Here is a 25,394-nt window from a genome sequence, read left to right as displayed (position 1 = left end):
TGTGACATCCCTCTCTAGCCTTGGCGAGCCTGGGAACCACTTCGTCTCACATGTCCTTGGAAATGTGGGACCCACATGTACCATGGGCTCCTTTGTACCACTGAGAGTTTCCTGAAAAGAGTAGGTCCAAAAAAGGGGGGGCTTGAGCCCAAAATAGGCTTCTGCACCTTATGGACACATGCATCAGCTCCTGGGCAGGTCAACTTAGGAGCCCTTCTAGTCATCCCTCTGGCTATCCCTCCCCTGAGTTCCTTCTTACTTTATTGCCATCTTCCTCTGTGGATGTTCATCTCCCCAACTCTTCATTCTGAGCCCTCTGGAAGCACCCTGTGTCTTCATGCTGCCATCAGGCACTGTCCCCCACACTCACTCACTCTGAGGGTCATCCCTCCACCTCGTCCCCCAAACTCCTCCCTGACACCAGCCAGTCCCCACAGTTGCTGCTCCCCCAGCAGCACGACAAAGCTCCCTTCTTCCATGTCCCACTTCTGCCATACCAATGGCCAGGCCTGCTTTTGCTGTACCAGTTGCCAGGCCCTGCATCTAGAGATCGTGGTTTGACTACTGTGGGCAAAGCTCTGGTGGTTCCGACATGCAGCTGGGATTGCTAATGAGTGTATGAGTTCTATGATTGTTTCTCCTCACTGCTGTCAGTGGCCAGTCCTGTGCCCTGGAGACTTGGGGGTGGGTTCCCCATCCTTCTCTCCTCCCCAGCCTACTACCTTGTCCTGAGGTTCTAGTGTCCATCTATTTTGCCATTCAAAGTAATGGCAAAAACCACAATTACTTTTGCACCAACCTTCTATAGAAGGCCCTGTGCACTGTCTGATCTGGAATTTCCTGGTTCTCCTTTAGCAGTGGAGTCATTGTCATCTCTATCCTACTTCAGCCACCCTGGGCCTTGTCATTTCTCCCTGGCCCCTCTGTTCTTTGTAGTCTCCACTCCCTCCCTGGGGGATTTCATGGACACCACTACCACCCTCTGTGTGCCAGTAAGACTCCAGAGTGTATCTGTGGATATACCCCACCTCCTGCCTCCAGTTTCCAGAACCTTTTTGCTGCTGCCTGCTGGGCCAAATGCCTCAAAATCTGTTTTACCCCTCCAATCTATTGGCACCCCATCTCCCCATCATGTAAGACAAAACCAGGGATATTTTTCTCCTTGCTTCTTCACTGTCCAGGGCCAGCCCACCCAAGGTCCCAGGCTCACCTGGCATAAAGCCACCCCTCCCCTTCATCCCACCACCTCTGGTTGATGCCCTCATCAGCTCTTTTCTGGGTCGCTGACTGGTTGTCTCCTGGCTGACCTTTCTCCAATTCTGTTCCCCTTGCACTGTCCTTCACTGCTCCCAGAGGAGTCCTCCTAAAACATACATCTGCAGCTCACCCCCTTACCATGACGGAGGAGGCCTCCGGGGGTTCTGCCCTCTGTCCCTCTCTAGCCTCACACCGGCAGCAATTCTGAATGATTTTGTGACTCCTAGGCACTGACTCCACTAGTTCTGTGATATTTGGTCTTGAATGTCTCTCCCTTCTCCCCTGACCCAAGTGATAGACCTTTCTCCTCTTCTACCCCTCAGCCTGGCCGCACACATCACTTGCTTTGAGCCCTAGGAATCTTTTTCTGAGCCTTCTCCACTTGCCCACTGCCTTAGTTTCCCAGCTCAGTTCTACATAATACTCTGCCCTGTTTTAGCCTGTACTTGCTTCATTGTATGGTAATTAGGTGAGTCTGTCTTCCCCACCGGGCTGTGAGCCCCTTCTTTGTACTCCCAGGCCAAATGATAGGAGCTCAATTCCCATTTCATCAATGAGGACACGTTACACAAGTGCTTGCTTTGTTACTGATCCAGCCTTGTTTGCCATTAATTACTGACACTCTAGCTTTAGCTTTATTTCTCTGTTCTGTGATTCCCCTGTGTCAATTCATTCATCATCTTTAGACCAACCTTGAAATATACTTAAGGAGCTACTTCTTTAAAAAAAAAAACTAAATATGCTGTAATGAAGTCTGTTATTTTGTGAATTTTAAATGGCTAATCATTTTTAAATGGTATAGTGCTATTGCTTGAAACCTTAAACTGTCCAAATTCTGTAAAATCACTAAATATCATGTACATAATACAGTACTGAGACCTGGCATGCAGATAGAACATATCTTTAATTTTTAAAAGCTAAACAGAAATTTGCATTGTCCAAAGGAACTGGTTTCTCAGGCCTGGCATGGGAATATTACAATGAAAGGTAAGGAGGAGATGATGTCAAACAGTTACCTATCATTCACCTCGTGACTAAACCTGAGTAGGTTTTTTGTTTTTCTTGAAATGGGGCCTTACTCTGCTCCTCAGGCTGGAGTGCAGTGGCACAATCTCAGCTCACTGCAGCCTCGACCTCTTGGGCTTAGGTGATCCTCTCAAGTCAGCCTCCTGAGTACCTGGGACTACAGGAGTGTGCCACCACACCCGGCTAATTTTTGTATTTTTTTGTAGAAATGTGGTCTCACCATACTGCCTAGGCTGGTCTATAACTCCTGGACTCAAGTGATCTGCCTGCCTCGGCCTCCCAAAGTGCTAAGATTACAGGTGTCAGCCACCACTCCTGGCCCTGAGCAGATTTTAATCATGAGTTCTGCCTAAATAATTGCTTTAATCTCTGTATTACTGGATTAAAGATAGATCTGAACTTAAGAGAAAGTGTGATCTGTCCAGGCATATTCTCAAACTTTTCCATGGAACTACTTTTAAAGATTGGAGGTACCACGGGTTTAAGTGGGACATTTGGGAATATGTGGTTGTAAAGTAATTCAGTTTCTTCGAAAGCTCATTTATTTCCTCCTGAAAAAAATACATTTGATTTTACCTTCTATATTACAATATGTAAAACAATATGAAAGACTGTTTAAAATTATTTACCACTGAGTGAAATCAACCTTCAAGAAGACTCATAATCAACTTTGGGAGGCCGAGGCGGGTGGATTACCTGAGGTCAAAAGTTCGAGACCAGACTGGCCAACATAGTGAAACTGCATTGCTACTAAAAATGCAAAAATTAGCTGGGTATGGTTATGTGCCCCTGTAATCCCAGCTACTTGAGAGGCTGAGGTGGGAGAATTGCTTGAACCCAGGAGGCAGAGGCTGTAGTGAGCCGAGATCGCGCCACTGCCCTCCAGCCTGGGCGACGACAGAGCAAGACCCCATCTCCAAAAAAAAAATAAAAAAAAGACTTACAATCAAACATCCTCAATGAAAAAGCATTGCTCTTTAGGGTGATGCCACAAATTATTTAACCATTCTTTCCTTTCTGCCCCTTTGCATCTTCTGTACTGTAGACATTCCTTCCCCCTGCACTTAGCAGGTGGTATATTCCTGGCACTGGACAGAGACCTTACTTTGGATTGTGAGAGCTCACAGTTTGGTTGGGTTGGGGTCCCCATAGGACTAGCTTTTCCTGAAGCACCACACCCCTTCATGCTTTGAGAACTTTGTTTTCGCCTTCCTTTTCCTTGAATACACATAGAAACACATACACGTGCAAACACATATACAAAGTCTTACTGGCTCAGCTCTCCCCTATGCCCTTTCATGGTCCTTCTGGGCAGCACAGGCCTGTAGCACGTGTGTCACCTCTTGATGTTTTATTTCATTAGCATTATGTCTTTGTCTGCACAAGGCTGTGAGCTCCCCCATGAGCATCTAGTTCTGGTTACACAGTACATGCGTGTTGAAAGGTCAGACTTTAATGACGACGGTGCATTGAGCTCCCCATAGTAGAACAGGGACATTTTAGGGATTCTCTGTTGCATGGCTTCCTTTGGTTCATGTGGGTGATTCAGAGTTGATTTAGTCTCCCCACTGCTGGGCAAGAGTGTTTTGAGGACTTGTGTGGTTTTCACTGAGCTCATACTCCCCCTCCCCCATCTGCACGCTATTTCCAGTATCATCTCTTTGTTTGTAAAGCCTCATGGGTGTTGTGGGCGATTACTGGGATCCTTCCATCATGGTTTTCATCCAGTTTATTCCTATGGGGATATAAAAGTGTGTCAGAAACAGTATAATATACAAATCATTAGCTTTTTTATTACGAATTGTGGTTAAACACTATGTGAACCGAAGAGTAGTTGAACTACAATGCACAGGCTCTGCCCCAGTCACAGTTCTTCCTGCTCTACTTCCCCAAAACTAGAATAGGCCTAATGTGGTGGGTTTTCTTCCCTGCCATTATTTTGTCTAGTTCCTTATATTTGTGTCCAAAAGAGGACAGGTTTAGAAAGGACTTCCTTACTTTTAACCGCAGCTATCAATCCAGTTGTTGGAGCTTTAGCCTTTTGTGAAGGATAGAAAGACCTTGCAGTCATGGTTGACGTGGGCCAGCCACTGCCGAAGTTGCCGGGGAGCACCCTTGGGCTCCATCAACAGGTCACTCCTACTTCCACAGATCACTGCGCCTAGAATCGCAGTCTCAACTAGTCTGTGAATTGACATGTTAAAAAAATACTACAGGTATGCTTTGAATATTTTATTTTTACGAATTGTGGTTAAACACTATGTGAACCGAAGAGTAGTTGAACTACAATGCACAGGCTCTGCCCCAGTCGCAGTTCTTCCTGCTCTACTTCCCCAAAACTAGAATAGGCCTAATGGACAGCTAGGAGATGGACAGCTGCCTGTCTTTTGATGGAGGGCCAAAGCCTCTTCTTTGAGTTTTGGTTGAGTGATGGGCTTTCTCAGGAAAGTTCTGAGCTGCCATTCTTTCCATACACCACACCCACAATGCAGAGTCTGTGATTCCTTATTTCTGTGTCCTTAAATGGAGTACTTGTGAAACAATCCAAATGCAGAACCCACGCCAAGTTTTTGTAAATTGGAGGCCCTCCTCCGATCTGCTAATGTTTGCCCACATTTAATTCAATAGTAGACTTTCTTTAGTTGAGCGACCCATATAAAGCCTTTCTTAGTTACGGAAGAATTAGCAGCTTTCTCCCCATAAGCACACACTCATTTTTCACCAATTTCCATAATGTGCACTTTATACATGTAATTTATACATAATAAAATATCGAATACAACTCCCATAAGCAGGTTTGGGGATAAAACCAGATGACTCATGGTGTGAGCAGAAGAGCAAAGATACACTAGAGAAGAACTTAATGGTATTGGACATTAAAAATGCCTTGGGCAGGGTCAGTGTGGTTTAAAATAAGAGCTTGCAGGTCTTTCCGCTCAGAGAGTTAAAAGACCTTTTCCTGCCAATGCTTATTTAGTATAAGCTCAACTGTATAGAAAAACTAAATAAAAATAGTGAAGCAATTAATTTTTTAATGACATGAATTAAAACAACATTGAGGGGCTCACAGAGGCTAATAATAGAGGCCAGTGTGATCAGATAAAAAAGCGTCAAGATAGCTGAGGCAGGTTTTAGGTTTAGCCGGGCCTTAAAGAATTGTTGAGTTTTTAAAACATTAATTGCAGTAAAATACATGTAACTTAGGATGTACTATTTTTAAGTGTCCCAATTCTGTGTGGCACCAAGTATCTTCACAATGTTGTGTAACCATCACTACTAACCATTTCCAGAACTTCTTCATATCCCAAACAGAAACTCTACTTATTAAATAATAACTGTCCATCCCCCCTCTGTACTCCCTCCCCACACCTTGATAACCTGTTCTACTTTCTGTCTCTGTGAATTAGCCTATCCTAGGTACGTCATATAACTGGTATCATACAATACGCCTTTGTGTCTGGCACATTTGACCTAGCATACTGTTTGCAAGGTTCATTCATGTGTGGCATGTATAGAATGTTACTTTTTTTTGGGGGGGTGCTGAGTAATGTTCCATTGTATGTATATACCACATTTTATCCAAGTTATTGGACCACATTGGGTTTTATAAGTTATTGGACCACATTTGGGTTGTTTCCACCTTTTGGCTATGGTGAATAATACTGCTGGGAACATTGGTGTACAAGTATGGGTTTGAGTTTCTGCTTTCAATTATGTAGGTTGAATTTTATACTACTATTGATGAGGGAGACATAGCAAGTACCTGAAGAGGTTATAAGCCAGAGGCATTTCTTTTATTTTGAGCTATCACTGAAATCTTGCATTGTTGACTCTTCATAAGTGTCCGCTTCCTCCTCTATGCTCTTTGAGAGCGAAGGCCATTTTCTAGGTTCAGCACTTATCAAGTAGCTGGGATAAGTATTTACTGAATAAATAGTTCCTGGAGTTCCTAGCTTAAAGCCATCATTCCTTATAGTGTTAGTTGGTCTCCAGAGTGTTGGGTTTTGCCACCTATCCTTTTTTTGGGTTAATTAATTAACATGTGTTCAGGGAACAGAAAATAACTCTTAATATTAGCCTTAGCCAAACATAATTTGGGAAGTACATTTGCTAATGCAAAAAGTCCTGGTGTAAATAAAACACAATTCAACAAACATTTGTTAAGAACTTGCTGTCTACCACGCACATTTCAAAATTTGGAATTTCAGAGCAATTTCAAAGCTAAGTTGGAATACCTTTTTGAAAGGCGTTCTCTTAATACGAACCTCTACTCTTTTAAAAAAACTTTGTTTTTTAAAAATTGTGAGACTACTATAACAATATTAAAGACAATTTAAAAAAGAGAATAAACATTACAGTCCCACCCTAATAAAAGCCCTATTTTCATTTTATAATGTGAGTTTATAAATCATTTATTTTGAAAATAAAACCCTGAATACTTCTGGTGGCAATTATTTTAATTATTTTTTAAAACTCTAGAAGTGAAGCATGAACTCATGATCTTGAATTTAGAGAGCCCTTATTTGGAGGGATGCATGGCTGTTTGACTTGATGAAGCCAAGCTTTTCTTGGTGGAGCAGCAGAATTGACATGGGTCATCTTTTGGGGATAGATCTGTAGACTGTTGACATCTGTTATAGGGACTGGGTATTTAGGAGCCTGTCCTGTCTTTATTCTTTCATATGTTCAGGATTGAAGAAAATGTTTTTATTACTGTGCTAGAGGGAAAAGTACGATTTAGGATCCTTACCTGCAGGATCTAAGACCTTGGAGTGGATGTAGGAGATACGGACACAGTTTTGAACATCAGTACAAGGCAAATGAGTGATGGGCTGCCTCTGTTGGTGGGATTTAGTGAGGACAGGTTATTGCAACATGGAGTGGCTAGGGAACAACATCCATGAAGAGGCTGTCTTCAGCGGGGCTTTACACAAGACAAGATGTGTCCCAGGGACACAGGCAGAAGGGATGATGGGCATGACAACGGATAAAGAATGTTTTCAGGATCCTTAGCCAGTCAGCCTAAGGAGAGGCAGGTTGGGTCCGGGGAAAACAGCTAGAAGTTAACCCCATGGCAGTTCCTTTAAAGTTGTAAGAGCTGCTACTGTTAGCTGCTGCTGCCTCTGTTGTGGTTTTGAGGCTGGGGATGGAATTGTTAAAAGGATATTGTTTTAGGCTGATGGACCTCAGAGTTTTGAGGGAGGATGAGTTGGGGTGGGGTGGGTGGCGGCTGGCGGGGAGTCTTTTAGGAGAGGATATTACTTCTGTGAAGTAGTTGGCTGGTCTCAGGTGGGACAGCAGGAATGGAAGGGATACAGGGTGTGTGGAGGGGGCTCTGAAGGAAAGAATGCTAGGATGTGCTGCCCGAGAGGGGGAAGTCAGGTAGGAACATGTTTGGCAGATGATGGAAACTCTTCCCATACATAGGAAGTGGGTGAGTCCGGACTGATTTGGAAGGCCAATAAGAAGTTCCATTTCTGGAATAAGTGTGCCTAACATTTATTATGTGTTTTCCATGTACCAAAACATAGTTCTAAGAGCTTTACATAACAGCCTTATAAAATAAGTACTGTTACTATCCCCACTTTACAGATGAGAAACTGAGGGCAGAGTTGAGTAGGAACTTGCCTCAGGGTTACGCACTTAGTGGCAGAGCCGAGATGCAAGTCTAGACAGTCCTAACTCAAAAGCCAAGCTCTCACTTGGTATGCTAAAAGGCTTTCCTGCTTTTCTATGATAGCATGTATTAAAAACTATCCAGTCCTGTTTTAATCTCCTTGCATGTGTTACTTCACTTGATTCTCAGAAAAACTCTATGAGATGAGGGTATTTTTATCCTCATTTTCCAGGTGTGGAAACTTGGACACAGAGTTAGGGTGATATGCCTGTGTCACACAGCTAGACTTAGCTGCATTGGCCTGGTGTGTCTCAGGAAGTCAAGGATGTTTATTTGACTGGATTGTAATTATCTATATCCATCAGATCAACCCATGAGAAAATGGAATTGATTGAAATAGATTGCAGTATAAATTCTTTAAGAATTAGTGGGTCAAATTTGCTATCAATATCATGCACGTTCATTGGGAACTGTTCTTTTTTAAAAGGAATAAATAATATAAATAATAGCATCTCTATTTATTGCTGCCTCTGTTTTTATTATTTAGTGCTCTGTACAACTCTGAAAATAATCCTGGCCACTGCGTGCCCATATTCTTGCTGCCACATTTAGATGCTGCACCTAGCGGACTCAACATCACACTCTATAGCCTTTATGACGTTGTTGCTGCCTAATAATATTTAATGCTTATAATTGGACTTATTGTCTTTTGATCTGGGGTGTACTTTGCTTGACATAATGGGGCTACAGTTGATGCCACCACAGGCAATATTTGGCTAATAAACAGGAATTGAGACTGGTCATCTGTACACACACCTGCGGGAAACAATTTCCACCCTCCTATAAAGCACCTTCATTCAGTCTGTCCCTACCCAAAAGTGCTCTTCTTTCTGTCTCACATGTGAGGGAGTCTCCTGTTTTCTTTACCTTTAAGTCTGGTTTGGCTACAGATCTCTATTTCTGTCTTGTACTGCCAGAACTACCCAAGGGAGAGGTCTGCATTTGCAGCCTGTAGCCTTGGAGCAAACAACACTTCCCACTCAATTGAAATTGTACTTTAGAATTTCCAGCAGTCTCTTTGTAACCAGATTAGGGGTCTTTTGTTCATTCCCTGCCATCTTACTGTGGCATCTGCCCTTAGAGCCACCACCCTGTCTTTGAAACTTTGTACTGCATTGCCTTCTTTGCCACTTAGCCTCTCTCCCTTGTCTTCCTGGTGGTTCTTTTTCTTAAATCTCTCATGACCCTTTCCTACACCCTCTTGGCTGGAAGAGCCCTTTAAGATCAGTGCTTGGTTGGTTCCTCAAACCCTTTTCTTTAATGATCTGATCTTGTTTTTTAACTTCACAAGGTGTCACTGGACCACCGTCATCTGAATTCCGGGTCATAAGCAACCCACTGCTGAGAAGTCCCATTACTGGCCAGGTTGTACCTGTGAGCAAATTACACCTCTCACGTCCCCTCCCCTCAGAATATGCCCCCATCCCCTATCCTCACCCATCCCGAACTTGTGTGGCTCACTCAGATCAGTCCTCATCTGCAACCTTGCATGTGGTGGCAGGGGACATAAATCTGATGTGCATGAACCATTCCCTTCACCATTCTGCAAGAGGTGACTGAGGGCCCCAGGGAATCTTGTTATCACACTGCCCCAGCCCACCTCACCTGGGGACCTTGCCTTCTGCCTCCTCACTGAGGTCTTCCCTGAGTCAACCTTTTGCTTTTTCATCTCGCTGATAGGGCCTTCCTCTGACAATCTATGGTGTCTTTTCCTCTTTATTCTGAATTCCTTACTGTAGGTTCTTATTACTTCTGCCTGCGACCAGCATGTTTCACTCATTTCCTTGAATCTAGTTGATTCTCTGGGATCTCACTTTGCATGTCACTTCTCTGCTGAAAAACCTGGATTGAATCTACAGGGTCCCTGAGGTACATTCCCAGAATTTACACCCAGAAGTTCAGGACCCTTGATGGATCTGGTTTCACTCCACGTAGTTTCACCTGTCATGTGCTCCGCAAGGTACCCTGTTTTTTAGCCAGGCTGGTTTCTGAATAACTCTAGAGGCTCTGTGCTCACTTCACTGCCAGCTCTTTCTTCATGCTGTCATCTTCTCCTCCTCCTCCTCCTCCTTTGCCCTTGTGATATGGTTACACTCCAGCCCACCTCTTGCTTTTTCTTCAGATTGACAGTAAACCTCATAGCTATGTTTTACTTCAGTACTTTGTTCTATTGTTTTTAGAGAGACAGAGTCTTACTCTGTCACTCAGGCTGGAGTGCAGTGTTGCAATCACAGTTTGCTGCAGCCTCAACCTCCTGGGCTTAAGTGATCTCCCACCTCAGCCTCCCATGTAGCTGGGAATACAGGTTCCCACTACCATGCCCAGCTAATGTTTTTTCTAGTTTTTGTAGATGTGTTGGGCGCGGGGGTCGGGGGGGGCCTCACTACGTTGCCCAGGCTGGTCTCGAACTCCTAGGCTCAAGCAATCTTCCCACAGCCTCCCAAAGTGCTGGGATTACAGGCGTGAGCCACGGCACCTGGCCAGCAGTTTGTTCTTTAAACCCTGAAATGTATGTGAGGACCATGTGTCACACTAGCATGGACTTTTCCCCAGCATCTAGCATGGTGCTTTTGTAGATGATAATTAATGAATAGGTATTTGAATACATGGAGGCATGCATGGCTGAATGAATTGGCTGTTGTAAAATTTCTAGGGTTCAGGTTTCATATTCAGAGCCTAAAGTTTGCATCTTTATAAACGAAATAGTTTCCTATCTAGGAAACCTATTTAGGCATTAGGGTGTTAAAACAGGTGTATCATTTTCTGCCTTAGTGTTTAGAGATTTGTGAATAGTTCTCCTTTTGATGAACATTGCCATGTAAAGAGAGTTATATAGAAATAACTGAATTCACAAAGTTTTAAGGAAAAGCTATTCTATGTCATGGTCATGTATATTCTGCCAAAGAGAGTGACAGGCCAGTAGTTTCTTTTTTCTTTTTCCCCATAGTGTGAGATTTTGTTTCTGTTGTTTCTAAGCTGGGTGTCTGCATGTCCACACTGCGAAGATGGCCCATATTCAGAATGAAAACTTGACCCAATTGTATGTTTAGCCCAGAGAAGGCTGGGGCATTCAGCACATCCTGGCTTGGGGACCAAATGTGACCCTCAGGATTAATTGAGGGTTGGAGAAAATAATTTTCTAGATGAACTTAAGACATTTTAGACAGAACTCTCTTTTCAGCCATAAATAGCAGGGCAGCTTTGTCCTATTTTTATTGTAGAGTACACAGAAGATGGAACTCAGTATTGGAAGAAGTGCTTTATTTCGCCAAGGAAGAAGATCATACTCAACACGATTCTGTTTTTCTTGGCAGGCTCTTCTCAACCATCTGTGAGTCCAGGGGAACCGTCTCCACCATCCATCCATCCAGGAAAATCAGACTTAATAGTCCGCGTGGGCGACGAGATTAGGCTGTTATGCACTGATCCGGGCTTTGTCAAATGGACTTTTGAGATCCTGGATGAAACGAATGAGAATAAGCAGAATGAATGGATCACGGAGAAGGCAGAAGCCACCAACACCGGCAAATACACGTGCACCAACAAACACGGCTTAAGCAATTCCATTTATGTGTTTGTTAGAGGTAAATGCTTGGCTTTCTGCAGTGCCGTGCTTTCAAGAATTTAATATCCTGCTCTTAATTTTGGATGACATATGGATGACTGAGCCATAGATAAAATATTTCTGGCTGGGTCTAGAAGGCCTAAAACACATGTTTCTTCACTGTTCTCTCCCATCTTTTGATATGATACATAGTGGCTTTGGGTATGGCCCCAGCTGGAGGACTGCAGGACTGTGATACTCTTCCTAATGAGATTACAGTAGGTTTAGCCCATTTGTGCTGGTGCTTTGAGTAAACCCTAAGAATCAATTAGGCCCTTTGGGAAAGCTGCATTTTAATGCCTTGAGATACTAGATACTCCCACTTAGTAAAAACACTTCAGGGAACCGAAGGCCTCTCAAGGCCTAACCAGACCGACCCTTCGAAAGATGTGGCCCACTCTTAAGGAGTAAATTTCAGAAAAATAATTTGGTCAGCTAAACATCCCATGTCTGTCATGGGTTCTTCGTAGAGTTGTCCATAGAAAAAAATGTGACCTCTTATAAACAAAAGAAAAATAAATATGGTAGTTGGAGTTCTTTGCTTTATTTCCTATGACAAGTTCAGTGATTTGTCTGTGATTTTAATAGCCTTTTCAAGAGTAAGCATGCTGGGCAGGGGTGTATCTTGTAGTTGATGTAAAAACTGATCCACTGGCAGCTTAAGGGACATATCCAAGTGACGGGAGGAGAAATAGAGTTCTATTTTCTAGTTCTGGGTGTCCCTGGACTGGGGCTGTCTTTGAAACAGCCCTGAGAGGCCTTATCCATGGTATTGTGAATGAATAATGGATACTTTTATTCTAGATTGGAGATCTTAGGTACCTCCTGAGTTCAGTTCCTCACTACAGTATTTGGATAAGATGATCTGTTCTGTCTTCCTTACGTAATTGTTAGGGAGCCAGGATGGTACAAATTCTAACATGCTCCATCAGGAGCGAATAAAGCTGACTCTAAAGTTTGACTGTGCCTCTCCGCTTTATCAGTTGTCCTTTCCGAAGTAGGTAGCTGCAAAGAGATATACCCTGGTAAGTCACCACTTCGCCTCAGGGCATGCTTCTGTAATTGCTGAGCTAATCCATGTGCTGTTCTTTACATTCAGGAAGGTATTCTGCAATTTCCAGGTGGCAATGGAGTATCATGACAATTGAATAAATGAGGAAAACTGTTGAATTGGTTAAATCACTCTAACAGGGCTCACAAACATTCTTCATAGGGAAAGTCATCTTCTGTATCTTGGAACTATCCTTAATTATAACAAATGTAAGATGTTTGAATACTTAAGTAATCTCTGTTACAGCAATGAAGGAAGGTGGGGCATCATTGTAGGAGCTAGACTCAAGTGACCTACAAAGAGTAGATAAAACAGTAACTAGCTATGGCCTGGGACCATCCATAGTGCAACCATCATGAGGTCATTTATTTGCAGAATAAATTAGTAAGGTTGGGAGATGCATAATTTATCTTGGAAAACTTTTTTTCAAAATTGGTCAAGGATAAAACACAAACCTATTTCAATGATGTCAAGTTCGTGTTTGTGAAGCACCTGAGTTTCAGATGGAAAGGACAGTTTAAAAACAGATTTTAAATGTAATCTGTGGGCCTAAACATGTGTCTGTATTATTACACTGTAGAGAGTGGCAGCATATTGTGTATACGAAATTAAGTTTGTCTGGCTTCTATGAGGCCCCAGTCAGCCTGAGCCACTCCGAGTCTGTGCCTGGTGTCCTGTCATAAACACTAATAGTGTTCACTTTCACTCACAAGTGTCCTGGTGGGCTACGGTATTTGCCACAGAATTCCTGAAACTCACAAGTTCCCCTTGTGCATTTGAAATTATTTGATTTCCAGAAGCTACATTTACATGTTTCTTCAGAGGAATATGAATCAAGTGAGACTCACCTATCATGGGTACTGGGTGGTCTGGTGAGAGTTTTCTGGATTCTCTTTAGAAGCCGAAAGACTCTGGACCCTGGAAAGGGTCCTGCACCAAGTGGTTAGAAGGAGGAAGCCTTTCCTGCTCTCACTAGGAATCATCACACTGGCTTATTGGCAGATGATCCCTGGAGTTGTAATAAAGTTTTCCCAAAGTTTTAAGAGCTCAAATATTGCTCTCTGTTGGACCTGGGTTTGAGTTCCAATCAGCCATTTCCAGGTCATGTCACTTGAGGAGGGTTGCTTTTATGACACCGCAGTTTCATCTATGAAATGGCAATAATGATAGTACTGATCATGGGAGGGGCAATTTGAAGATTAAATGAGATTAAGTGTAATGGTCCAAGCTTAGTGCGTGATACATGGAAAGCGTTTAATAAATGTTAATTCTCAATAGTACTAGATGGATAAATTTTGCTTTTGTTTATACAGAAAAAAGCAGCCATTTGGGCCACTAGTCATGAAAGGCAACATATTAGATCTTTTAAAAAGTGTTTTCAGTGTCTGTGACCAGCCATTCCAACTACTGATTTTGGATATGCTTCTATAGATCCTGCCAAGCTTTTCCTTGTTGACCGCTCCTTGTATGGGAAAGAAGACAACGACACGCTGGTCCGCTGTCCTCTCACAGACCCAGAAGTGACCAATTATTCCCTCAAAGGGTGCCAGGGGAAGCCTCTTCCCAAGGACTTGAGGTTTGTTCCTGACCCCAAGGCGGGCATCATGATCAAAAGTGTGAAACGCGCCTACCATCGGCTCTGTCTGCATTGTTCTGTGGACCAGGAGGGCAAGTCAGTGCTGTCGGAAAAATTCATCCTGAAAGTGAGGCCAGGTACTGGCTCTTTCTTATCTGCCTCTGGGAGTTGAGAACTCACTTATCTAAAGAAGACTTCTCTTCTCGTTGATCCACCTTAGTGTAGTCAATCAGGGACCTGGCTGTTCATAGTTCCCCCAGCTTCAAAAAATGTCATCTGCTTTTGAATTTGTTTATTTCATAGTCCTGACCCCGTGTGGCAGTTCCATAACTGCCTCTCATAGAGGTGAATGTATCTGCCATAGATTGGCATTTAGACTGGACTGACTTAAGTCAGCCCAAAGTTTCATAATTGCATCAAGTACTCCTTCCAAGGGAAACCCATTGGGTAGCTTGAATTATGTTGGTTGAAAAGATTAGCATGCAGATGATTCATTCTTTGATTTACTATTGACATATGAATTGGCTTTGCCTTCAGCTGATCAATTGCAGTGCATCCTCAAACTGTTTGAGATCTGAGGAGGAAAATTCCAGTTGACTGTGGAACTTGTTATGGTTGTGCCATTATGTAGAATATTTCGTTAGCTGGAAGATAATCTAGGTTTTAAATCTCAGAGATCATCTAATTCAACACCAGTTGGCATTCAGCTATTGAGTACAGTTTTTATTAAGGCTTTTGAAAAAGTATACTTATTGAAATTAGGGAAAATTTGATTATTTAAAACCTGGGATTTCCAGAGGTGAGCAGGGTAGGATTTGCATGAGAAAGACGCCTGTTTGCTTAAAAGAATATAAGTAGTTGTTGGTCACATCCTACTGACACCATCAAGGTTGTCTGAAGTAAAGATTAAAGCAGCTTCTCTATGCTAGGGCTTCTACTTGGTTTGGAAAAAGCGTTTTCCAGAAGCATTGTAATCTCACAGTGGGCATTTCTGTCTTTTTCACTCAATTTACTTGAAGGATGCATGATTTAATTGCTGGTACCTTCAGATATGCAAGTAGTACAGATAGGTTAGCACCATGCTTTGTATTTTATTTAAAAGATGACAAAGTAAGCTGTACACATTTGAGGAGAAATGGTAAATCAAAATTTCATGCTATAATACAAATTATTTGAGGGGCCACATTTCTTTTCATTCTAGCCTTCAAAGCTGTGCCTGTTGTGTCTGTGTCCAAAGCAAGCTATCTTCTTAGGGAAGGGGAAGAATTCACAGTGACGTGCACAATAAAAGATGTGTCTAGTTCTGTGTACTCAACGTGGAAAAGAGAAAACAGTCAGGTGAGTGAATCGCTTCATTCTTCTCAACATATTGTTCTGACTCTGTGGGAGATGATAAGTTTTCTCTTTCAGAAGAGTCTGTCCTGAAACTGCCTCGGCTAGTGTATCTGTCAGAGGTAGATTGTCTGGGAGAGTGTTGGGATTGCATATTTCCCCCTTTCATACCTCCACATGGAGATATATACATTTATTATTAGTAACAAATAAATTTCATTTTATACATTTATTTTGAGAAACTTGAGAGAACTTCAGATTCATGTTATTACTTCATGCTGTTTCTTTGAAAAACTCTGTTAGGGACTTAAAAAACATGGTTAACTGCATGAATACTTTGATTTAAAGCTATTGTTGATACTGTTTAGGCCAGACTATTTAAAATATTGAAAAGAGTTGCCACTTCCATACTTAAAAAGAATAGACAGTCTCAATTATTCACCAGAAAAGCCTTCCCTCACCCACAAATTGGCCTATCCATTTGAAGATGGGTTTCTTTTTGTAAGGATCTGATTTCCTCCTTTGAGGCTGGTTACCTGAGATTAAGTTGCTAATGGTTTTCTATTTGTTTTAGTCACTATTAATAAAATTGTTATCCTTAATCTGAAACATCTGGGCATGCTTACGTTCCCATTCATTTAACAAATGCATATTCAATGCCATTATACCTCAGATACTGGGTTAGGCATATCTTAAATAAATTTTAGCTAGTTATTGAAATTTTCTCCCTACTAAAAGAGCAGAGTTTTTACATTGTCTTAATTTCCAAATACTTTGCTTTAAACTTCCCATTGACCAAGTTTTCAGTAATTTTTGTTTGAATAGTCTTGGCCATCTAGTTAATTAGCTATCACAGTGGTTTTTATTCATTACCCATGCAAGCATTATATTGGAAAAAAGAAATACTATATTTTCTTTCTCATCCTTTTCCTCCTCCTGCCCCATGTTCAACATTGGCAATTTTATGCCTGTTTAAAAAACTCTTTGCTAAACAAATAACCATGGTGATTGCCATAATGCAAAGACAGTGTGATGATATTCATGTAGACCTGTGATGGATGATATATTGCTAAATGAAGCCTGCCATTGACTGGTAGAATGGATTGTACCATAGACTTATTCTTTCAAACCAATGACTCAGAGAAACATTTTAGTTTTTGTATCATATAATGTAATACAAAAATAGCTTATGTATGGATTTTTGGCTAACCTTACAGAATACAATCTCATATTAATTGGCTTTCTATAATCCTTGATTTCAGATGAGAGAACAATTTAGACTGGGTGTGCATTTGAGCCTCTGTATAACTTGAACGTTATCCTTTTTTGAGATGAGAAATTAAATTGCCCCAGGCAGTTTTGTTCTGAACCATTTTTCCCAGGAGCCCTGCATGCCAGTCCCAATTAATCCACTGGTGCTGGTAGATAAGCCTTCAGTGTTAGGAGCTCTTTGGGGAAATCCCAGTGTGTACCTCCAAGGGTTAAGGAAAACCAAATCACGTGCAAACAATATGTAATGTGTGACTTGCAGATGGGGCTCATGGCTGTCTGCCAAGGTTCATCCATGAATCTTTTATTGATATCTTTTGGCTTAATTTAGAATACTATTAGCACTATCAAATTATTAAAAAATCCATAATATTTTATTCTGACCCTTTGGAATAAGTTTAACTCACAATGTAATTTAGGGTAAAATGACTTTTTAGCATTGTTGCCATTGTTTAAGCGCAAGGGAGTCTTGGAGTTTGTTCAATACTGTTAATCTTGGTTGGTTAGCTTTCTTAATGCCTCTAAACCCTCACATTTTTACTTGCTTGTAATCAGAATCTTTGACAGTATCCTAACTTATGGGCTTTGGGTTTGGATGTTCATGCTGCATCTCTTATGACTGCACTATTCCTTTCAGCGCTGACAAGTTCAGAGTTCCTGTTTGAGTTCTGTTGTGGACTCTTGGGCTCTTGAAAGAACTAGAAGGAAGATACCTTAAATTGAGACTTTGATATGTTATCTGTCCATTGTCACTCTGCCTTTGTGGAGAAGTCTGTGAAACTATGAACTGGGAAAAGCCAGTTTGAAAATGTTGCTTCACCTTGCTCTTACGTCTTCTTGACAATTGATCTTATACTGTGAAATGGTAGATTTCTGCCAATTATTAGAAGACTCTCTTAGAAGGGGGTAGTAGGAAATCTACATAGTGTTACAAACTAGAAAAGCCTTTAAAGATAGTTTTGTTCCCAACATACCCTTTTAGAAACTAAAAGTTAAGACTAGTGATGCTCTTGACTTACCTAAGATCTCACGATTAGTTAACAGCAAAGCAGGTTTCTGTTCTTTTTAGTTTGAAACATTCAGCTTCAGCAGTCAACTTTTGTGTGTGGTTACTTTAATGTAAAAATGTTTGTAAAACCTTAATAACATTAAAAAATAGGTATAATTCCACCGTCATAGATAGCAATGCTGTGTAATAGAAATACATGAACCTTATATGTAATTTTAAATTTTCTAGTAGGTACATTACAAAAAATAAAAAAGTAAAATTGATTTTAATAATATATTTTATTTGACTCAGTGTATCTAAAATATTATTTCATAATGTAATTAACATAAAAATTACTAATTAGGTGTTTTACATTTTTTTAAATGTAAGTCTTCAAAATCCAGGACATATTTTATATTTACAACACAACTTACTTTGGACTACCAGATTTCAAATGCTTAGTAGTCCCAAGTGTCTAGTCCTTATAAATGCTATATAGTCTGCATTTTTTCATATTTTTTCTCTTTTCCCCTATGCATATGTATTATCACATAATTGCAATTTTAAGGTACATTCAATTTGTGCTTTTTAAGTAGGTAAACACCTCTCTTATAGTCATAATGCTATACTTGATATACATTTAGGTCGTTTCTGAGTTTTTACCACAACCAACATATTGAAGCTTTTATTTTCTGTTGAGCAATTTCCTTGAGTTAAATTTGCTGCAGTTGATCAGAGGGTATGAACATCCTGGTAAGCTCCTTTCCAGAAGGATTTTTCTGATTTATAATACTGTCAGATGCTTTAACTCTATTAGGTTTACCAAAGCCTCGCCAAGGAATCACCCTTGATCTCATTCCATGTCAATATTAGCTCCTTTTACTTTAATTGGTTGTTTTTTTCCCCATTGTAATAGGAGTGTGTGTACATTACAGAAAATTTGGAAGATGCAGAAAGCTATATTAGACTTTCTTTAATCTTTTCAGAAAGCTGCTGTAGCTTATGTTATGGTTTCCCCATGACTTTTTAAATACAAGAAATCTCTCCATGTCTTGCCTGCAGACAAAAAATGAGTGAGATGGTGATATCACAAGGGTAAATTCACAACCTTTTCTTTTCAGCTCATGCTTAAATAATTTGGGCCTTGTTCTTAGATGTCTCTCATACCTTGGAACTCCCTTCAGTAGTTCACAAGATTCTGCTGGGTGAGAACTGCAGGATGAGTTTCCAAGCTAGTTGTTGACATTGTGATTCTGTTTTCATTCTTGCAAATAATAAATTTTAATAAAATAGAACATTATTGTTATTAGCAATGTGTTCGCTCTCAGTCATTGGGACATAGAATAGAAAAAGACATGACAAAAATATGCTGACTCATATTACAAAATATCAGTATCCCATAATATTTCAGAGATAGCAACTTTTAAAATTTAGCGTTGCATAGAATTTGGAATTATACATACTAGTGTTAAGAAATGAATTTTCATTTTTTTCCCAATCGTTAATAATGACTGTCTTTCAACATAATCCTGTAATATGAAGTGTTCCAATGACAGACTTGTCATGATGCTTTATTATTCTTACTTAAGTAGTGTATAATGAAAGTTAATATGGAGAAGTTAATTGCTGCTATTTTTAATTTATCTAGGAAAGATTCTGAATATAAATTATATGGTAATCTTCATTTTTTTTTCTCCTTTTCTGAAACCAGCAGACTAAACTACAGGAGAAATATAATAGCTGGCATCACGGTGACTTCAATTATGAACGTCAGGCAACGTTGACTATCAGTTCAGCGAGAGTTAATGATTCTGGAGTGTTCATGTGTTATGCCAATAATACTTTTGGATCAGCAAATGTCACAACAACCTTGGAAGTAGTAGGTAAATACCTCTATGGGAATGTTTAAATTACTGGCAGTAGTGAAAGAAGAAATTATTAAATAGTTTCTTTTTTATGTAAATGGAATGTTGAACAGATTCTTAGAATTTTGTTATCACTGAATGAATGAATGAAAATTATCATTGTAGCCTCTTGCAATGAAAGCACAAAACCAAATTCTACCAGTTTAGTGGAGGAAAGTGGAAAGCTGTTACTAAAATTGTTCAAACCTATTATTCTTTGTGCACCTCACCCTCCTTTCCCCACCAAACAAAACAAAAGTTGAGATTTTTCAAAAATGCTAGTGCTCACTGAATGACTTGAGTTTGGAAATGGATGTAGAATTTATCAAGGAGCACAAATGCTTAGAGCCTGAAGTATTTCTCTGAAACTTTTGGTAGGGGGTGTGCCCCTTGGTTTATTGTTTTGCCACTCATCAGATCTAGTTCCTTCTAGTAAGGACTGAACTGGACTTTTCCTCCCTAGTATTCCCTACCTCCTTATCTCACCTGTTCTCTAAGCATAAAGATTATAGCATAAACCTTCAGGAAGGAGTGCCACTGGGACACAGGTCATTGGTTCTACGGAGCATAAACTACAACATGGTAATCTGTCCCCGGACCCCATCATATCTGGTATGCACAATTGGTTCAGCCTTATCTTCTCTACTCTAGAAATTTCACTAAATATTTATTTTCCAAGCATCTTTATTTAAAGAGAGCAGAGCATAGTGAGTTTCTTCATGCTTTTGATTTACTGAGAATAATAATAATTTTAAAATTACTTTGTTTACAGTTTTTTTGTCGTTTGAGTATTGTTTGAATTTAATCCATTTTTCTGTCTTTTTAGTACAACCATATTCCTAGTGTTAGACTTTCATTAAATACTTCTAGGGTGGCAAAATTCTTGATCAAGAACAATAATAAAGTGATGCGGTATTTGTTTTCATCTCTTTCCCCGCCTCACCAAATTTCTTCAATAATTTATGTAGCAGTATTAAAGCTTTGTGATTATCCCACAATAATCTCGTAAAATGTTGGCGTTTCTGCCCATGTCATAATGGAAAGTTTCTCCCCAGACTGAACATGGAAAATATACTTTACTTGCAATTATAGTCAGCACACAGAAAGTGTACTACTTTGTTCCTAAACATGATTGTGAACCATTTATTAATTTGAATAGAAGGCTATGCTTTTAAAATATTAAACTCCATAAGCACTAATTTGCTAAGTTGATTAGGGAGCATGTTGATATATCAGCTTCAGCTCCAGAAAGCAATTAGTAAGGATGTTTTGAGAACATTGTTGTATGTAATCGGATTTTTAAAATCCATTCATCAATTTCCAAGAATTATCACTGTATGACTGGAAGGACCTGTGGCTGTGAAACCTGAATCTGGTTTTGTATTGTTTTGAGAATGGGTTGAGGTGGAACAGGAACAGGAGGAGACAAACAGAAAAGTAATTTTTTAGTGGCTGGGAGGAGGGTTTGGATCCATGATGGAGTGATGAAGAGAACAGGGCTTTGGTATCACTCTTTTTTTAAGAAATAACTTTTTTATTGTATATTTTTAAGATATACAACATGAGGTTATGGGGTACATATAGATAGTAAGAAGATTACTATAGTGAAGCAAATTAATGTATTCATCATCTCACAAAGTTACCCTTTCTTTGTTTTTGGTTTTGTGATAAGAGCTATTAACATTTTACCTGGTTTTGAATTGGAGGCTCTGCCTGTAATCCCAGCACTTTGGGAGGCTGAGGCGGGCAGATCTCTTAAGTCCAGGAGTTTGAAACCAGCCTGAGCAACATGGCGAAACCCCATTTCTACAAAAAATACAAAAATGAGCCGGGCATGGTACCACATGCTTGAGTTGCAGCTACTTGGGAGGCTGAGGCAGGAGGATTGCTTGAGCCCAGGAAGTCGAGGCTTTAGTGAGCTGTGATCGTGCCACTGTGCTCCAGCCTGGGCAACAGAGGGATACCCTGTTTCAAACAAAACAAAACAAAAGATTAAGTGTCACAATTATTAAGTAAAAGGTATGCTAAAGTACTTAAAGCAGTTCTTAGCACATAGTAAGCACATAAATGGTGGCCATAAAAATAATGTTAGCAATTACTTTATTGCTCTCTTTTTCAAGATCTTTTTTATATTATTATATCACCTTTTCTAAGGACTCCATTATTTATTTAACCGGTTTTCTATTTTGCCATTTTATATTATAATAGCTTATAATAGTGTAAATAGCACTTTTGTTTTTGGCCTGTAGCTATCTATCTCATTTTAAGAAGAGTTCTCAAATGGAAATTACAAGATTTAATCAAGGAATAGATAATTTTAAAAAAATCTATATTGCTAAATGCTTCCTAAAAGAATTATGCCAATTTACAGTGTGTAATTCAGCATGCTACTTTTACCACACTTGCAAAATTATTGAGTTTAGTTAAAATTAGTTTTGCTATTTTTAATAAGTGAAAAGTGATGTCTTATTTTAATTACTAGTTTAGCTAAACATTTTTTCTACATTTTATTCTCCTCTTTTTCCTGTTACATTAATTATTTTACTATATAGACATTTAAAAATATTTATGGATTTAAATTTGTCTTCTATGATGTTTTTCTTCTGTTGCTTCTAAAAAGCCTAGAAACTTCCCCTCTGTAGAAATTTCATAGGAGTCAATTGTTATTTAGTTAAAAATAACATTTTATTGTTAAAATGCTCTTTGATTTATCTGTGATATATAAGAAGACCTAAGGTTATTTTTCTTCAAATACTAAAGAACATTCTTTGAACATTTTTATTAAACATTAGGGCTCTCTTGTTTTCCCTTAATTTATGACACCTTATCACATATATAATTATATATTGGTTCTGTGTATGAACTCACTATTTATTCCAAATACTTTTAACCTAATAAACATCAAGACTAGTAGATTTAGAAGACTTTTAAGATGGTGATAGATCTTTAAGAGAATTGCTTAAGAGGCAGAGATGGGAGAATCAGTATTTCAAATGTGTGTCCTTTCTCACTTGTGACAGTGATTCTACAAGAGCAAAATAAAATGAAAAACGGCTAGTTAAAATTCTCTTATTGCCAATTAATACTGGAAATCAACCAATTGTCTTTGTAATTCCAAGATGAGGTTCTGTTTTTTTGTCCAGTAGTTGTAGATAATGGTTTCTTTCTGTCTTATTTCATTCTAATTAGATAAAGGATTCATTAATATCTTCCCCATGATAAACACTACAGTATTTGTAAATGATGGAGAAAATGTAGATTTGATTGTTGAATATGAAGCATTCCCCAAACCTGAACACCAGCAGTGGATCTATATGAACAGAACCTTCACTGATAAATGGGAAGATTATCCCAAGTCTGAGAATGAAAGTAATATCAGGTAAGAAACGGACCTTGCCCTGGGGGATTACACATTACCCCCTTTTCCAGTGGGCTTATCAGATCTTATTTCTGTAACCCGTAAATCCACGAGAAGATACTTGGTAAAGAAGAAAGTCTGGGGCTGCCTCCTATGTCCTCATCCTAGTATTCCATTTTGTTGTGTGTTTAGAGCATGCACACTCTTGCACACGCATGCACACACACACCTGTGTGCCTCAGTTTTCTCACTTGTAAAATGGAGGACAGTTTTCTAGAGATCTGAGCTTAGCTCAAAGCAGTAACTGGCATGTACTCGGGATACAGCAAGTCTCTTCAGAGAAAAAGGGAAGTTAGTACCTATAATTGTTTCTTAAAGCTGTAAGAAAACTAAGAGCCAAATAGCTTCGCTTCAGGCAGTGAACCCATGTTCTTTTACACTAGACCTCTCATTTGATCCTCAAAACATTATAGTAAAAATAGTAGCAATAGTAATACTTCAGGTAAGACATAAGTGCTTTTATTCTGAAGCATGGTTCTAAGTACTTTACGTGTATTCACCCACTGACCTGAAGCCTCACAGACTTTGTGAGTAGACATTCTTATTTCCCACCATTTTTATAGAAGAGGAGACAGAGGTACAGAGGGGTGAAGTAATTTGACCAAGACCGAACGGCTAATAAGGGCTAAGTGCCTGGATAAGGTTTTGCTCTATTTTTCCAGTCAGGACTGTTGACTGTTGGAAAAATACGGGTGAGAGATGATAGCGTCCTGGGCCAAGGACTAAAGGTTGGAGGGAAGAGGATAAATTTGGGAGGTCTCCAGGTGATTGAGAGGGCAGGAGAGGGAGGGAGGAGTTGAAGATGCCTTTAGGTTGGGTGGTGAGAGACCATACCATTCAGGGAGAGCAGGAGGAGGAGGAGGGACAAGTTTCTGAGGAAAGACAGTGACTTTGTTTTGGGGTTTGTTGGATTTGAGATTGGTAGTGGGATCTTGAGTGGGATTGTTCAGGTAGGAAGTATCTTTTGTCAAACGCCCTAGAAGCAGAGCCTGAGACAGGGATTCTGAGGCAAGTGACTTATGCAGGGAGAGACTGACCAGGGAGTAGGGGAAGAGGCATGGGAGGGAAAGGAGGCAAGTAAGGATGTGGCTCAGATGACCCCAAGCCTCGGTCTTATCCAGGAGCTGAGCGGGGCTTTTGCACCTCTCCAGCTATCAGTCACTTACTGGCTGCAGACCTGGCTGCACGGTCAGCGTCTTCCAAGGATTGCGCAAGGGCAGTCCTTGGGAGAAGGCTGCAGGCAAGTGTTTGGGGGCATGAAGTAGCTCTGTAGAGGAGACATGGTACAGAGAACCCTGCGCTGGAAGTAAAGACGTGAAGGTTGTGAGCCAGCAGCCAGCAGCTCAGTGTGAGAGAGTGGGCTGCCCAGGGAGCTTGCATAGTGTGAGAGTTGGCACACCGCCTATGGCAAGTTGGTGTTGTGGCCCATGTGGATCGTGTGGGTCGTGGGCTGCCCAGGGTGACACATGTACATCGGAGCCCCTGCCAGTAACCCCGACAGGGTTGTAGGGTGCTCAGTGTACACAGCCCTATATGGTGGTCCTGCAAGAAGTCAAAAGCTTGAGTGGCAAATACTGCCAGGAGCACTGAGAAGTGTCCGGGGTGGAGGAAAACCAGGAGATGGGGGTGTTGCAAGAAGGAAGGTGAGCAGTGTGGACCTTGCTGAGGGCCCAGAGTGTCTGTGTGAGGGCAGTGAGCATGTGCATGCAGGGCAGGCGAGTTCAGGACACTGTGGAGATCAGGCTCCTGCAGCACCATGGGCAGGGGAGGAAGTGGTATGGGGACAGCCCAGGGTGGTGGGGGGAGGGGGGAGGCGGGAGGCGGTGGGCCAGTGGAGAGGCTGCAGCCTCTGTCAGGTTGCCTTTGTGCTTAACCTTTCCCCACTCTGTGGTCTCTCACAACAGGCGTTGGTCCCAGATGGAATATGTGTGTGCGTGTTTATGTATTTGTTAATGTGGATTTTGCTAATACTTACTGAATTAAATGAGTTATATTTTTCCTCAAACAGGCATAGATTTCCAGGTAGAAACTGAAAAAGACATGCCTTCCAAGGCATGCTATCCACAGGTGATTGACTAGTTGTCTTTTCTTTGTAGATACGTAAGTGAACTTCATCTAACGAGATTAAAAGGCACCGAAGGAGGCACTTACACATTCCTAGTGTCCAATTCTGACGTCAATGCTTCCATAGCATTTAATGTTTATGTGAATAGTAAGTAACATGAAGGGCTCCTTTTAATTTTTTTATTCTTTTAAAGTTGTGGCTCGTGTTTGTAACAGCTGCAAGGACTC

The 25,394-nt window shown here is 40.6% G+C and overlaps 1 protein-coding gene across 8 annotated transcripts in view; it reads left to right on the top strand.

Moving 5' to 3' along the window:
- The window catches only part of KIT (KIT proto-oncogene, receptor tyrosine kinase), an 82,806-nt gene that overhangs the window by 26,380 nt on the left and 31,032 nt on the right, over positions 1–25,394 (top strand). For 4 of the 8 annotated variants that reach the window (XM_003806470.4, XM_024928662.4, XM_055111549.2 and 1 more), the window contains exons 2-7: positions 11,275–11,544; positions 14,047–14,328; positions 15,393–15,529; positions 19,495–19,663; positions 22,874–23,063; positions 25,199–25,314. In XM_003806470.4, the coding sequence (XP_003806518.3) occupies positions 11,275–11,544; positions 14,047–14,328; positions 15,393–15,529; positions 19,495–19,663; positions 22,874–23,063; positions 25,199–25,314 (1,164 nt within the window). Of the gene's footprint in view, positions 1–11,274; positions 11,545–14,046; positions 14,329–15,392; positions 15,530–19,491; positions 19,664–22,873; positions 23,064–25,198; positions 25,315–25,394 lie in introns of all 8 variants that reach the window. The other 4 variants (XM_055111551.2, XM_008954188.4, XM_014344681.4 and 1 more) reach the window with 1 other exon arrangement.

This window comes from Pan paniscus, chromosome 3, assembly GCF_029289425.2.
Source record: "Pan paniscus chromosome 3, NHGRI_mPanPan1-v2.0_pri, whole genome shotgun sequence".
Classification (NCBI taxonomy): domain Eukaryota; kingdom Metazoa; phylum Chordata; class Mammalia; order Primates; family Hominidae; genus Pan; species Pan paniscus.
This window is presented reverse-complemented; position numbering and strand designations above follow the sequence as displayed.